General features: G+C 40.9%; 1 protein-coding gene across 1 annotated transcript in view; it reads left to right on the forward strand.

Moving 5' to 3' along the window:
- GOLM1 (golgi membrane protein 1) overlaps positions 1-16165 on the forward strand; it is a gene marked incomplete at its 5' end in the record, with an annotated part of 24207 nt that overhangs the window by 5596 nt on the left and 2446 nt on the right. The window contains 5 exons of the mRNA XM_010143894.1: positions 3462-3516; positions 4547-4649; positions 10100-10238; positions 13855-13984; positions 15195-15482. Coding sequence (XP_010142196.1) covers positions 3462-3516; positions 4547-4649; positions 10100-10238; positions 13855-13984; positions 15195-15482 — 715 coding nt within the window. The remainder of the gene's footprint in view (positions 1-3461; positions 3517-4546; positions 4650-10099; positions 10239-13854; positions 13985-15194; positions 15483-16165) is intronic.

Below are 16165 nucleotides of genomic sequence, written 5' to 3' on the forward strand. Positions count from 1 at the left end.
GTGGGGAGTGAGCTTTTTTTTTTGTTTTTTCTTTTGTTTTTGGGTTTTTTTTTTTTTTTTTTTTTAATCGGTTAGTTGGGGTTTTTTTCCCGTTATTGAGGATGGGGAACAGTCTGTAATTTCTCAGTGAAATTCAGGTCAGTGAGAAATAGATTTGAATGAACAATGTCTCCTTTATTTTGGGCTTGAAATTTGTTGTACCTTTGCTTCAATTGATGATCCTCTACTGAAGTATACATGAGTGTGCAGTACACAGATCAATCTAAACAAGAAATATTTCCTTAGGGATCTTATTTGTGAACTTTTTCCCCATGTACTAGTATATATTAGCCATTAATCTCATGTCCTAGAATGAAAAATTCTTTTTGTGGCTAGTATAAATGGTACCTTTATTCCTGAAGATTATGTCAAAGTGGTGAAGAAGGAAAGTCCAAAGAGAGAAAAGAATTGATGATGTGTACTACTAGGTAAGTCTGTGTGTGGGAAGTTGCGTTTGGAAAAATTGAGAAGGGGGTCAATATTTCCAGATATAATTAAGAAATGAACAACAGTAATCAAATAGGGCTTGTGCTGCACTGCCAGCGTGGTAGTGGGGAGCAGTAGGAATGTGCAAGGTAGAACTGCTCCTTTTCTTTGCAGTAAAGACTTAGGTCAGTTTGAGTTAATCATGAAATAGGTATCCTTCTTCTCTCTGATTAATTATAAATGCCTGTTTCTGCTGGTTTCTGTGTGTATAACTGCCACCCTCCCGGCTTGTGTTGTTCCCACTTGGTTTTATTTTTAGCAGCTGGTTTACTGATGCTGCGGCTTATCTTTTTCTCCTTGTGAAAGCTGTGTTTGCGAATGCAAAGCCCCTTTTTTCTTTGGTTTTAATTCTGAAACCGGTGTTTACTCTCATCAGGTACTTTGCTGTTTTATTCCTTTTTCAAGTTACAATATCACATTATCCTTTTATATACAGGAGGTATGCTCAGTGTAGAAAGCACATATGTCAGTTCAGTATGCTTGGGTTAGCTTGATTTCTGGAAGTAGCGAATGCTGAAGGAGTTACTGTAGTAATGTCTCCGAGAATTCTCCATGTTTATGGAGATTACTGTGTAAGCATTAGTGGAATCAAATCCATTTACGTAGTTCAGAGTAGGTGCTCAAACAGTTTATTTCAAAACTTCCTCTCAGAGCTGGATTTTCACTCCCAGGGATCATAGGTACTGTTTTGTGGGCTGAATGAGATTTAAATTGTGAATTTCTTCCTAGAACTGAGTTTTGGATGTGCTGTCTGAGCCATTTCCTTTTTTGACCTGCATAAAACCTCAAAGAAAATAATGTCTGCCTAGTTTACACCCATGAAGTGAAGATTAGTTAACACTTGCATGACAGGAAGAGTGACAACCTGATATAACTGCTACAGTCAGATTCGAAGCTGGCAGTTGAAGCACTGCCCTGTAAATTACTAAACAGTATTTCCTGCTCAAATTAAACTAACTAGATTTTCATGTTTTTTTTTCTGGACTCTTGCCCACGAGAGTGGGCATTGTGGCATTGCCAAAAGGAAGTTGTGTAAGCAATCCAGAAAGACCAGGGCATACTTTTTCTTCTTCCCCTGTTGTGATTTAATGGTTTTTTTTCACATGGTAAGTGTTTGTATCCACTTCAGCTAATCACAAGTATTATTGTCCTAATGTACAAAACATTTAACACTTCTTTGGTTTACTGTCAAATAAGTGGTCCTGGTATGTGGGAGTTTTTAAGAAAAAGAAGTACAGCAAGCTGTAGGAACATAAATTTGCCATGTCATAGTGATTTTTCTGGTCCATTGATAGTTCCTGGTAATGGCCTGTGCTGAAAACCCTGAAGGTGATAATCATGGAACAACCTGTTTACGTTGCTCACGCATTAGCAAAAGTTGGCATTTCCACTGAAACATTAACCTTCTTTCCCCAGTAAACCAGTGAAAACAAATCTAGAGCCTCTTTTTTACCTGTCCTATGGGAAGAGGTGTTAGACAGTTGAAGTATATGTTGTTATTCAAGTTGCTACTATTATATTTTTCCTTTTTAGCAAAGGATCAAGGCCTTTCTTCTCAAGGTTTCACAGTGGTGTTCATGGACCAGCTGAAGGAGAGGGAGAGGTTTTAGACAGTTGAAGTATATGTTGTTATTCAAGTTGCTACTATTATATTTTTCCTTTTTAGCAAAGGATCAAGGCCTTTCTTCTCAAGGTTTCACAGTGGTGTTCATGGACCAGCTGTATAAAATGGTGTAGGAATATTTCTTTTATTGGGTTGAAAATGGCTGCCTCTTCATCAACACATGAATGACTGCCTCTTTGAACTGGGACTCTTTAAAGGGTCAACAGAAGACAAATCTGCTCCTCTGCTTTGTGCTGTCTCGCTCAGATTGGTTGAATGGTTTGCTTTTCCTCACCAGCCAGCACTTCATTACTGTAGTCTTTGTGAAAAAAGACACTGACAGCGTTGGCAGTATTTCAGAGTGACTTGGGTAGGCAGAACAGGTGCAATTACTTCTTTGCGTTGAAGTGGTGTGGACATATATACACATCAGTACTTGAGCAGAAACTTCGAGACACTGCGTGCTTGATCTGGGACTCCTGTAGAGCACTGGGGTTTCCTGGGAGAAAGACTGAATTGTTTCTGAAGAGTCAGCTGATCTCATCTTTTTGTAGACTTTTTCACCAGATTTTCTGAAGGTCAGATGTGAATCTGAGTTATCCTGACATCTGGCACACGGAAGTTAAATTCATTTAGACTTCCCTTAGTTCTGTCAATATTCAGGAGTTTCGAGGCATGCGTATATATGGGTTGGTAGAAGGGGTTTGATGAAAGAATAGGTGAAACACGTTCCTGTGTTGATTGCCTCTTCAGAAGGAGAGAGAGAGAGCAAAGTGAGGGAATGGAAGAAAGTCACTCCAGCAGTTTCTTAGTTAAAGTGATACAGTGCAAGGACTTCACACTGGTTTTGCAGCGTTCCTTTATGCTCTGTGACTAATGCTTTCATAGCTCATCCTTGCATGCCTGAATGCAGGTGTATTGATTCCCTGTTGAGAGGGTAGTTTATAGTGAGCTGTGCTATGCTGTGTTCCTCCTTCTAGGGATAAATACGGTAAATCTGACTGCGACTGCAGCTGTGAGATTAAACCAGAATAAAGCAGCAAGCAATTTTAGTAATAGACTCTCTAAATTCCTGTTCTTTTTACTTAAGTCCAGTGATATCCTTCCTTCCCTGCCCACCTCCTCTACCCTCACTGCGTTTACTGGTTAAAGTGACTGTCTGTTGTTTGTAACAGTAAGTCTCTAGAGCATATAAAAATTTCTGTGTTTGGCTGCAACCCAGCACTTAGCAAAGAAAAGATTTTCTTACAAGAGGTCTTATTGGTGGTGTTTATAACATTAATGGTAACACAATTTGCAAGCGAAACATTGCTTTCTGTTTTGGTCCTTGCAGGCAGTGCTGATGAATAACATCACAGTAAATGAACGATTGATCCAGAGTCTGCGAGGTATGGCATAATGTCCCTCTGCTTCTCTCTCGTACTGTGTTTTAAGCACCCTGTTTTTAAGACTTTAATTGTTCTATCATCTTAGAGAATGCTGCCTTTCTTCGAGTCAGGGGGACGGTGCAGGAGCTGCAGTGACCTAGATCCTGCATCTGCATAGTTCTAGTTCAGTGAAGTGTCAGAGCAGTCTGCCCCAGCTGTAGAAGGGTTTGTCCATGTAGTGCTGGATGTAGGACTCCTGACCCTTATAATGTAAAATAATAAAGAATGAAACTAGCTCCTGTGTGTATTGTTAATATAGTTTTCGTTCTACTTTTTCCTGTGTATTCTTGCATTCCTCACTAAGGTGTTTGGATTGTGCACTTTAGCACCAGAGGAATTCACGAACTCCTATATTAAAGTAAGAAGACTTGGTTTCTACGTTTGTATTCATGTTGGTGCTTTGGAATTGTTAGCAATTTATTCCTCAGGAAGCCGATCCTGAGTTCTATAAAAAACATAAATACGTTGTGGTGCCTTCTTGTGGTGCCTTCTTCTGGTGCCCTCACACAGAGCTTTCTATCAGGAAGAAAAGTGTAAATCACAGTTGCCTCTCATTTTGAGGAACATAACTGTAAATTGCATATTATGCAGGGAACCCCTGTAAGCTTGTCTTTAGATGGCTAATAAACATGAATGTCATTTCATACGATGTTTTGATTAGTGTTTCATAGACCTAAAGATTTCCTGGGCTGAAACCGAGCAGAGCAAGGGTTTGCAAACGAGTCATATTATTCCTTATGAAGAAGAAGGTTAAAAATCTCTATTACTCTGTGTTTATTAATGTGCTAGGCTGAAAGGCTGTTCTACCCAATCCTGGGCATCTTCGATGAATAAATTTGACAATTATCAATACATTCATATGCAGAATGTAGTGAGCATGACAGATTGAATTAGCATGCTTAATATTAATCTGTTGTTTGATACTTGTAATGTAAGTGGGTGTATATGTGTGTATGTATTTTAATATATATTGTAATCCTGTTCTGGTCAGAACACTTGAAAGAGCTACAGGCAGAATATGGAAAGCTTCAACTGGATGTTTACTGGTTTCAGAAGAACCAGACTAACCTTCAGAAGAAGTTCTCATATGACCTGTAAGTATGTTCTCTCTAAAAGATGCTTCTGGATGGTTTCATGTCATAGGTGACATGGTTATAACCCAGAGAATTCTTGTGATACCTATAGTACTGCCAGTAAATGTGCATTTTTAAGGAGAATGTAACATCTGACACATCTTCTAAAACTGCTCACAGCTGATCTCAGAGAAGAGCATAGGTGTGGCAACACTTGGCATCTCAGTATCCACAGACTTCTCCCACAGTTCTTGATGTTCCTTGCATTGCAGGAGAGGAAAGGTTGCTATATTCTCATTCAAGACTTGGGGTAAAAACTGAAACAGAAAGAGTCTAAACTCTTAGACTTAAAACTTAAGAACTAAGATATGGGAATACCCTATGAGAAACTGTACTTCACTGAGCTGCCAGAGGTCTCAGAAAATTTCTGGTACATTATGGTCAGAGCTATGTGTTCTGCATTACAGGTCGTACCTAGTCATGTTTTTTGGTGAAATTATAAGGCATGGATAACTGAACACTACTGCTTATCAGTGCTTATCCTTAAACTAAACACAGGTTTCTCCTGGGTTCTTTCTGTTCAGTAAAGTTGTTCTTCCCTCTAGCTGTCTTCACATCCTGTTGTATCTTCCCTCTGGCGCATAGATGTAGAAAACCAACAGAATTTTGCTGTTTGCATGTTCTGATAATGATCATCCATCAGGGACCGAATCACTCTAGTGATAGGTGTTTTGCCCCCAGCCACTGTTCAGCAGATTTTGTAGGAATTACGACTAAAAACTTAACATGGTGATCAGTTCTGCAGGCCAAATTTCAAAATACCTTTTTTCTTCCCCCCCCCTTGCCCCCTCCCTCTTCCTCCCTCTTAAGAGTTAAGCCATTAGGCTTTTGGGAAACTTAATGATTACTGGTTGGTTTTATACTCATTTTCTAGGGCATTATTACTCATTTAATATTGATGACCAAAATGGATTGTATACTAGTGGAACTCTAATAATTTAGGACTTCTAAGAGAAAAATAAAAGGAAGCTGGAGACTTAAGTGTACCAACCTTTTATTAAGCCTCATTGCACTTACGTGTCTGTTAAGGTGCTTAATTGCCTCTAAGTTTGTTGTTGTTAAACCCCATCTTTTTGCCGTGTAGTTAAATGAGAAAGCTGGGACTCCTGGACCTCTTTTGGTAGTTCTTTGCTACCGGGAATATCTGTTTGTCAGTATGTTCCTTGTAAGGCTGAGATCAGCAAGAATAAATGAATTAGTAGGCTTGTGTACGTGCTCTACATGTGAGGTACATCCTTGAAGCACAGGACTGATACACACGTGCAGGAAAGTGATACAGGGCAAATGCAGTGAGTCTGGTTTCTGAAAACGCGGGTTTGTTGGCCGTGTCAGGTGGAACATTTTCAGATAAAGCTCTGTTAAGGAAATCACTGACAGAGCATCTCTGCTTGTGGGAGTACCTGTAAAGAATCTCGCTTCATTTATCAGAAGAAGGTTGAATTCAGGGGGTACAGCTCAAGCGTGAGGGCTGGCTCCACATGAAGAGCTGAACAAGTTACAGTGATGAAGATGGGTTTTCTTGCATTGGGGTGGATGTAGAGACAGATAGGGTAATTCAGCCACACGCTAGCTCCACAGGGATTCAGCTAGCTAGTCTGCCTGTGGTTGGTCCTGAGGCAGGTGCTCCGTGGGAGTCCATAGAAGCAGTTACCCCAGTCAAGGAGCTGCGCTTTCTTCACTAGCTTTGCTGAATAACACAAGTGTTGTTTTTCTATTTCTGGATTTTTTTGGCGGGGGGGCTATGCCAGTGAGGGAGACAAACTTTTCACTCAGATTTTCGTGGAGTGGTTTATACCTTGGGCTCAGCACCCTGTAGCTTTCCCACCATTCTAGCAGGAACATCTAGTACATCTAGTAAACGTATTTTTGAAATGTTCCTGGTTGTGCACCTTTAGCTCACAATGTTGGAATGTTAATATTTCACTGTTGTAGAAGTTACATTACTAGCTTTGCATTGTGTTTTTAAACAATCGGATATTGCACTGTGGAAGACTTCGATAAAATCAGTTGTGCATGTGCATTGTGTTCTGATATTGCAGAAACATATCTGATTTGCTTGGTGACATACAGACCTCTTTTCTGTTACTTAATATATGCATGTAAGAAAAATAAAATTTTTTAGCTTAGAAGGCACAAAAATAATTGTTTTTTCTTATGCCTGAGTCTTAACATTTCATCTTAGCTTTTGGGTGTTTGGGTTTTTTTTGTTTTTTTTTTTTTTTTTGCAAGCTGCTGTAACAGGGACAGTGCTTTTTATTAAATTGATTTCTAGAGCAAGGAAGAGAAGATTCAAAGCCTGAAAAGTTGTCTGGTGTCTTGGTTTTTAAACAGACAAAAGCAGTGGCAAGCTAAGAAGCTCAGTGTTTTCCATACAGAAGTCAGCAGGAGTTACGTGTGTTTACTGGTATAGTGTGTAAAAGGAGTGCGTGTTCCTGAGCAATTGGCTTACCACGATGCCTGGGATGCACACTGTGCACAGTGCTGTCTGCTCACTGACCCTTCCCTCTTGCAGCAACCAGGGAGAAACGGAAGCCTCTGGACTGATGTTCTGAAGATACTTCAGTATTTAGCAGCATTTTGAATCCTTGGAGCTTTGTTTGTTATATAGCCACTTCTTTAGAAATTTTGCTACATGTAAAAAGTCTGTTAATCAGTTTGGTATTTGCAGCCCTGACAACTCTGTGAGTAATATTTTTTGGCAGGGATGTGTTGTGGTTTAACTGCAGCCAGAAACTAGGCACTGTGTAGCCACTTGTTCATTGCTCCTCCCACCCCAAGTGGAATGGGGAGGAGAACTGAAAACAAGTGTAACTCCTAGGTTGAGATGAGAACAGTTTAACAAGTGAAATAAACATAAAATGTAGTAATAACAATAATGAAAAGGAATATAACAGGAAAGTGAAATAAACCCCAAGAAAGACAAGTGACGCACACTGTAATGGCTCACCACCTGTCGGCTGATGCCTGAGCAGTGATCTGCCCATCCCAGCCAGCTCATCCCAGTTTATATACTGAGCCGATGTGCTATGGTGTGGAATATCCCTTTGGCTAGTTTGGGTCTGGTGTCCTGACCAGCTTCTGGTGCATCTGCGCACTGCAGAGCATGGGCAAGTGAAAAATCCTTAACTTTGGAAAAGTGCTAATCAGCAACAGCTAAAACAGCAGTGTGTTGTCAATGTTCTCACACTAAATCCAAAGCACAGCACTGTGCCAGCTGCTAGGAAGAGAACTGACTCTATCTGTGCTGAAACCAGGACAGGATGAAAGGAGCTGATGATATATGCTCCTGGAGCACAAAGGTGCTGTGTTTCTTACAGTGGGGATGCAGGCAGCAAACCCAGGAGCCTGGGAGGGGAGAGGCTGCACGTGCATTTCCGTGCACACAGAGCATGCCTGTACGTGACCAGGTGTGCGGGTTATCAAAGACGCACAGAACACTCGGACAAGCAAGAGCAACACGGGTAGCCTCATCCTGCTCTCTGGAGGGTGGGAGTCCGCTAGTGCAAAATGTGCTTGTGGACTTGTGTACTGGCTGAGGTGCAATTCTGAGACAATTCTGATGTCCTTTGATGTCCTAGAAATAAGTTATTGTGTGCATAACTCAGGCCTGTGTTTTATTCTCTCTGATGTTCACTGACTTAGGAAGCAGTGCTTGTCTTGATGACTCTTCCATGTGTTAGCATTAGCAAATCAGACTTTAGAACAGCATCTAGTTAAGAAGGAACAGTAATAGAAGTATTTAATGCATCAGTTCATAAAAGTAATTAATTTGCTAATTCGTGGTGTCTGCCACTCTTCCTTTCTGGACGTGAACTACGGAACACATTTTTTGCTTTTAAAAAGCAGAGGAGGAGAAGAATGAAAGTGTAATAAAAGTGAGTGACTTGGTGTCACAGAGGGCACATGCCCTTAGAACTCCTCTAGATTAGTAGATTATTTGCAGCTTGAGAAACTGGAACATGCCCTTCTGAACCACCTGCATTTGCATTGGCGGTATTAACACTCTTCCAGAGCCAGAAAAAATTCATCCTCCTTCTGTCTTAATGAGAGAGGGAAATAAAACTTGCAGTATGTTAACCATGTCCACCATGAAGGATGGTGGAAGATGTTTTGCAAGCAGAAAGATGTCTTTGCAGGGTCTGTAGCTGATGGCCATGTTGAACTCAAAGTTACCTTAGAGTGGAAGAAAACAAAGGAGAGAGAGGAAAAAATATGTTAAGAGACCCCAACAAATTGGTTTGCTGCTGGGGCCAGCAGGTTAAAGAAACAGTGTGGTCACCAGCCCAGCCTCTTCCGTGGGCACGTCTCCAGTGCAGTGAGTGCTGACAACAGTTTTGATTTTCCACCACGTTTTCTCTTGGCATGATGAACTTCTCATCAGGATCCACCCAAACCTACTGTTACTTGTTCCTGTTCATGGTGGGATCAAAGCATGCTTGGGGTCATATGATGACTGGCGTCTAAGCTTTCCACGTACGTGTTACAGGGTAATGCTTATCTGCTTTGCTCTTCACTAGGTCTTGTTCTTCCTCTCATATAAAATGAAAGTCACAAGATGGGTTGTGAAGAGAGTGGGGAAGAGAGATGGTCTTGCCTTAATGGCAGTCACTTCCCCTGAGAAACCCAGCTTGACAACATCCCTGGGCTTTGCCGGGGGCCCTCAGCACAGCCACAAAATATGAAAACACTGCCCTGGCAGCTTCCGGGAACACACTGCCGCCACAGCGTAGGGCATACCTGGAGGTGATGGAGCTGTGAGGGAAGGGCAGGCCACACAACTGCAAACAGAAGACCCCCGGTGTCATGAAGGTTGGGGCACTAATGGCACACTGTGTAACTATTGAAAGTACATAAAAGATGTACAATACTTGCATCTTTAGGAAACACTCCTTTTAGAACCTTAAAGAACTACTGAGGAACGCCATTTCTGTAACGTGTTTTGTTACAGCTTGCAGCAGTACACTGAGAAGGGGTGTTCCGTTTGCTAGAAGTAGCTTATACCTGTTTTTTATTTCAGCTAGCACCTTGCTGCTTCCTATTCCTAGCTAAAATCCAAGTATGCGTTTCTCCTGTCATGCTAGAAATGCTTGAAGGATCAAAATTGATGCTGACTTACGTGAAATTGACTGCTTAGTGGAAGACAAGAAAATTCATGTAGCCTGTTGAGCTGATTGAAAAAAAGCAGTTTAACTTCTTCCCGTAGAGCTTGGACTGCCTGCACCATGAATTTGTCCTTAGGTTTCAGGTTAACACCCTGTTTTTTCCAACTGACATCTAAAATGTGAGTGTAGATAATAGAACTAAGAAAATAGTGAAAAGGGAGAAAAAAACCAAATAATGAATTTTACAAATTAACATTTTAGAAGAGTGTGGATGGAACTTAACAACTGCTCTCTTCTTGTTTTCTCCAGGTCACAGTGCGTCAACCAGATGAAAGAGTTAAAAGAACAGTGTGAAGAAAGGATAGATGAGCTTACAAAAAAGGGTGGTGATGTACCACAAATCAAAGAAAACAAAGACTTCTCAGAAGATTCAAAAAAAAATAACCAGGTATGATTTGGGTAATTCCATACAATCTTTGTCCTTGTAATTCTTAAGGGGTTTTCCACCTTTTGGCTATCCCCAACTAACATTAGCCCATCTCATTAGGTTTTACACTGCTTTGTTTCACATTTGTTAAATATTTCTCATCTGTGGGAAATGGAGTGATTCCAAGGATGGAACAGGCAGAGGTCCTGCAGGAGACTCTACATCACACTGTCTCTGAGACAGGTAGAATTGGAGAGGTGATGCTGGGAGTGGCGTGGAGCCCGTTAAAGAATAGTAGTTTCACTGCTGAGTTTTGGTTCACAGCTTGATTTGACTTTGTTTAGGGACTTAGCCGCTTTGTGTCTTGAAGATGCGTGTTGAGGATAAATTGGAAATCACTTCCGAGCAGCAGCAAGCCTTGCATATGATAGTGTAGTCTAAGGGTCTTTCAGTTCCATCAGCCTTGAATTTTCACATAAACTCTAATGTCAGCCTTTTACTGTGGGAATGAAGGGAAGGTCAAGTATCTTAGCTGTTTGCTTTTTGATATTCTGAGTCAAAGAACCACAAGAAGTGTTGCTGTATGTGACATGAGAAGGATCACTAGCATAGGGCAGGCTTGCCACGTAGCGTGGCTGCGTGCCAGCTGACTTTCTTCCTGGTGTACAGAGGGCAGGAGGGAATCCTGAGAAAAGGATTTCAGATCAACGTGTTGTCTTGGCACGTGAGTTACTGATGTTTCTCCAGTGAAGCAGGGTTTGGTCAGGGACAGGGCTTGATCGGTTCAGCTTGATACAGACGCCCCTGGAAACACGCAGTGCTAGGAGGAACAGCTCAGTGACTTCAGAAGTGGAGATGGTAAAGGAACAAGGATTGAAGCTGGGTTTTGCAAACAGTTGGAAATGGGTGGGAAAAGATGGCTGAAACATCCCCTCAGAGATCTCTAGGTGTTGCAGTTTGTGTGCAGTCCTTTATGTGGAATGGCGGCAGACAACTGCTGAGGCTTGTGACCTTTTATTCTGAGAACCTGCATTGTGTGAGAGCTGCAAGGTGAATGAAGCATTTAGAGACAGGAGATGCCGGCCACTTATCCCTTTAAAAAAAGTAAATGTGAACACTCGTTTGTCAGTAGTTTTTATGAACAGTGTCAAATAAGTAAATAAAAAGTGATAATAGTAATAGTAAATATATAGTAATAAATAAACAAAAAGCTCATACTTTGGAGATGATATGTTTGTTTCTCAAAAAAATATATCTCGTTTCATGTAAAGGTGTAAAATACTAACTGGAAAGTTGATGTGGGGAAGATGATGCTAGAGAGGGGACTAGACAATTTCTAGAGTGGCTTTGCAGCGTATTTTCATTACAGCTGCTCATACCAGATGCTTTTTTTACTTGTTTTGTTTTGCAATCTGTTTGGGGTTTTTGGTATCATTTCCAAAAGGAACCTGAGGAGTTTGGCCGAAGCCCCTCTGCAGGACGATTTGTCTCCTGTAACGAGGCAATCTTTACTCAAAGCAGGCAGTAGGTTAGGCAGGACAAGTTGTCTGTTCTTCTTTTAATCCATAGATGGGATGGTCCCAGATGAGATAACCACTGACATAGCTACAAACTAAATAAACTCTGTCTACTTGCGTTCCCTGGTATCTGTGACAGTGTTTCTTATACCAAGCTGTAACCTTCTTAGCTGTTTGCTTGCCCAAGGATCGCACCTTTTTGCTTGCACAAAAGCTGAGTTATTTCTCATTAGTGCAAGGTGACCCTGAGGAAGTCTGTGTATGCCAGTATTTTTCGCTGGAATGATTCCTCTTTGTAAGATGTACGTGCTTATGTAATGAAAGGTCAGAGTAAAAACAGAGAAAGGAAATGGACTGTTGATTGGTTAATAAATATACAGCTCTTCTTACAGGTCTGTTTTTTAAGGAATGATCTATAATTCTCAATTGAGGAATATGTAACATCTGCCAATGATTATATTTTTATCCAACCACTTAATTTTCAGCATATACCCTTTTATATTATTTTACCCCGTCATTAAAAAGTATTTGGCTAGAAATTTAAGATAATACAAGTTAAACACTTCTGCACGTTTCCTTAAGAGGTAATTTCTTGCTATTAAGTGCAGGCTCAGTGTTTTTACAGAAGAATTCATGCTCAGTTTAAAGTGAAAAATGATACTATGTTCAGTTTCTGATGATTTCTACTGTAGAGAGTGACCTCAAGAGGCTGAATTACTTATGAAGCAGAAGCATTTTTAAATACAGCATTTTCATTTAATGACAGAAAGAAGATGGAGTTCTTCTGAATATCCTTACTGAGTATCCTTACTGAATACCTTCTGAATATCCTAACCAAATATTCTATGGTAATACTTGCCTCTCAAGCTTTCGTAAGAGTTAGTGCTAGGTCATTTGTTGATGTTGGACTTCGAGGTGTTGACCCAACAAGGCCTTCAGTTCTGCCTGATTTTGGCTGAGCGTAAACGTCTCCAGAACAGCCAAGTAATCCTATCCTACAAATCCTCTACAGCTTTGGCTTCTTGGTTATTTAACCACTTCTTTCTGCAGACATTCTTCCAAATGACTGCACAGACACTTGACAACCTGGTGTTTTATTGACCTGCTTAGAGCAGCTACAGCCTTACCAGCAATCGCAACAGAAAACTTTGTTGACAGTATGACTTTCTATTCTGTAAGGTTTCCTAATTCATTTGTATAGTACCACTTATAAAAAGGCTTATGTCTCTAAATGTCTGCGTGGTTGTTCTTTCTCTGTGTCTTCTGATTTTTTTTTCTTCTTTTTAATAAAACAAAAACCCAACAAAAAATCCCCATAGAACAAACAGTTTCATAACAGTCTCGCTTTTTGTGCTGAAGCTGGTACAGTGCAGCGCAGGCTACAGTCACATTTCACGTTCAGTGTTTGTGTGAACAGAATTGGCATAGGTCTCAGCCAATGAAATGCCAATATGAGTAAAAGTTGTACATTGAATTTTAATTGCTAAATTGGAAGATCTTTAACATGACGTAGATCTTAGCCATTAATCTTCAAGCAGGTGAGGTGCTGAGAGCAGTCTAGTTCCAGTATTTAACACATTCTTAAGTAAGCTGCATTACGATAAACAGATACTGTTGTCTAGTTGGTTGATTTATGTTTTTCTTCTCTTAATCCTCCATTCAACGTGGGTTTTGACCAGTTCTGAACAGGCTTAGTTTATTGAAATCATATTATGCCCAAACTCAGTTTACTTGTCCCTGTAGATTACTAACAGTAATTAATGCCACCTTCTTCTTTGCTCTGCTGACCATGACGTGGTAGTAGAGGGCAGTAGTGGAGTAGCAGTAGTGGAGAAATGTGTGGTGTTACAGTCTTGACCCTCAGAGAATAACAGGTAGTGTTTATTGTGAAACACTAACCAAGAACAGTAACCTCATCGTTAGCTGCATTAGATTTAAAGAGGTGTGTTAAATTCTCCCAGAAACATCACTGCATATTCAAGATTGTGTGGTACTTCCATCACCAATAAAAATTTCTGTCCAAATATTTCTGTTAGGACTTTTTTTCCCTACTGAATTCCTTCCTAATTTCCACTTCCTTTTCCAGATCCAGTGCTTATCTGTGTGCATTCACTTTATAGGTCAATACTCAGCTGCCATCTGTGAAGCAAATCGAGTTCAGGCAGGCTGACTTGGAACAGCAGAAACCCAATGAAGATGTACCTAAAGCAGTATCCACAGTAAAAAAGATGGACCTGCTGCAGGCTAAAGGTGAGATGGAAATGACTGTCTTACTAGCAACTGCTTAATAACGTGTAATTTCACTGAACATTTGAAAAGATTACAGTGAGAAAAGTGACACCAGTAGTGACACCGCTTATTTTACGCCTCTCCAGCAGTGGAGTGGCGTAATACCTGATCAAGCATTGTTATTACTGGCATTTCTGCTGGTTCAGGTTTGACGTATTGACATGTTGCATGTAAAAGAAAATACAAATATTCACAATTCTGGAGTCATATTCCTCATTCAGTGTGCAGAAAACACCTGGCTTTTGGAAGCAATCATTTTCAAGCACGTTTAAAATTTGCTTTCTTAAGTTTGACACGTCCCTACAGAACAGCTGGAAGGCAGGCTTTAAACAGACATAGTTCCATGCTTCCCACGTGACATCACTGAGCAAACTGCAGGTAGGGGAAACGATACGCAGGAGATCAGAGCAGTTAACCTAATGGCTGCTTTTGGCTCTAAACTCTCGGAAACAATCAGTTTGAATGGCTGTATCCTTGTGGGACAGTCTCGCATAGTACTATGTGTGATGGAAATTCAGTTTCCCGTCGAATTATTCTTACAAGCTATCTTAAAATTATCATATTGGGAGCATACAGCTCACTTTAGAGAGCTAGCAACTGAGGCCAACATCTGTGTACAGTTTATTCGGGCAAATTTTGTCAGTTTTTTACTTAAAAATACAAGAAAAAAGATAAGGTTATGTCTGCTGAAAGTAGTAGCCCTTCTGCACTTCTGCTTCATATGTAAAAATAAGAACAGCCTTGATTTACTTGCAGATCTGCACATGTGACTGCTTTGTCCTGAGCTACTTTTGAACACCAAATCAGTTTGTTAGTAATGAAATGCAACACACAGAAACCTGACATTTATATAGCACACTGCAATTTTTAATTAAACTGTGCTGTTTCACCTGCCCAATTTATTGTTAACAGCACAGACCAAAATTTTCATTAGGCAGAAGCATGAAGCTGTTGGCAGTGAACAATGTCTCATTCCTCAGATGTTCCCAGTAGGAAAATCAAGGGTTGTCTTCTTTTTATCTTTGGAACTGATGTGGTTGAAAGATGTTCTTTCAAAGGTAAAACAAGCATTGAGTGATAAAGATAAAGCAGTATTTATTAACGTTTTTAACTTGAACTCCCACTGAAAGGCATTGGGCTTTTTACTCAGAATGATTATTATTGTTTACAGAAAGAATAGATGGCCTAGCTGACATCAGAAAAGAGGAGCCTAAGGCAGAAGGGGAGAAGCTTTCTAATCAACTGCAGAACCCACAGGATTCACTCCAGACTGCTGCAGATCATAAGGAGATGCTGCCTGAGTCAGAAAAGAAGCCAAATCCACTTGAAGATGAAAAACTTGTAGCTGAGCAAGATGCGTTACAGCCAGAAGCAGAGCAGGCTGCCAGTGAGGAAATTGAGAGGGAGCAGCTCCTAAATTACGATGCAAAGCAGGATGACTCGCCCCCTGGAAAGGCTGGTTGGTAGCCTGTCATGTATTGTTAAAAATATTGAAGAGATGAAAGTGTGGAATAGGGCGTGATTTCTGCAACAGTGGTGGCAGCTGGCCAGACGTAGTATGAGGTTTCATAAAGGTTGGTGTGAGATATAAAGGTTGGTCAGTCCCCAGCAGTCTTCTACAGTCTATGGGTAAAGATGGAGGCTTCCAGTTCTGCAAGGTGGAGGTACCACACTGAGTTCTTGTGCATCACCATAGGAGAGACCTTCTTGTCTCTCTCTCCATTGGCTGTATGAGGCATTTAGGGAAATCAGCCCAAAACCCTTTTGGTACTGAGGCTTTGTAAGAATGTGATGCATTTGAAAAGAATAAGATGTTAACCATCCAAAGGACTGATCAGTAGAGAGATCCTACGTATTGGTGCTTTGCAGGTAGTGCAAGGGCGGCTCCGAAAGCAGTGCCTCCTGGTTTATCGTGCTGTCCCACGCTGTCAGAGGCGGGTGCTGGTGGTCTGGCAGGAGAGGTTGAACCTTCCCACCAACATCCCGTTAGATTTTGTTGCCGTGTGACAGACGGCGGCAGAGGGGCACTCTGACAACACGCCGGCTGACATGGACGTGCGGGTGGAGCAAAGGAGTGTCACTGGATTCCTCCATGCAGAAGAAATTGCACCCCTGACACTGATCGACCCTGCTGAAAGTTTA

This window comes from Buceros rhinoceros, unplaced genomic scaffold, assembly GCF_000710305.1.
Source record: "Buceros rhinoceros silvestris isolate BGI_N320 unplaced genomic scaffold, ASM71030v1 scaffold38039, whole genome shotgun sequence".
Lineage (NCBI taxonomy): Eukaryota > Metazoa > Chordata > Aves > Bucerotiformes > Bucerotidae > Buceros > Buceros rhinoceros.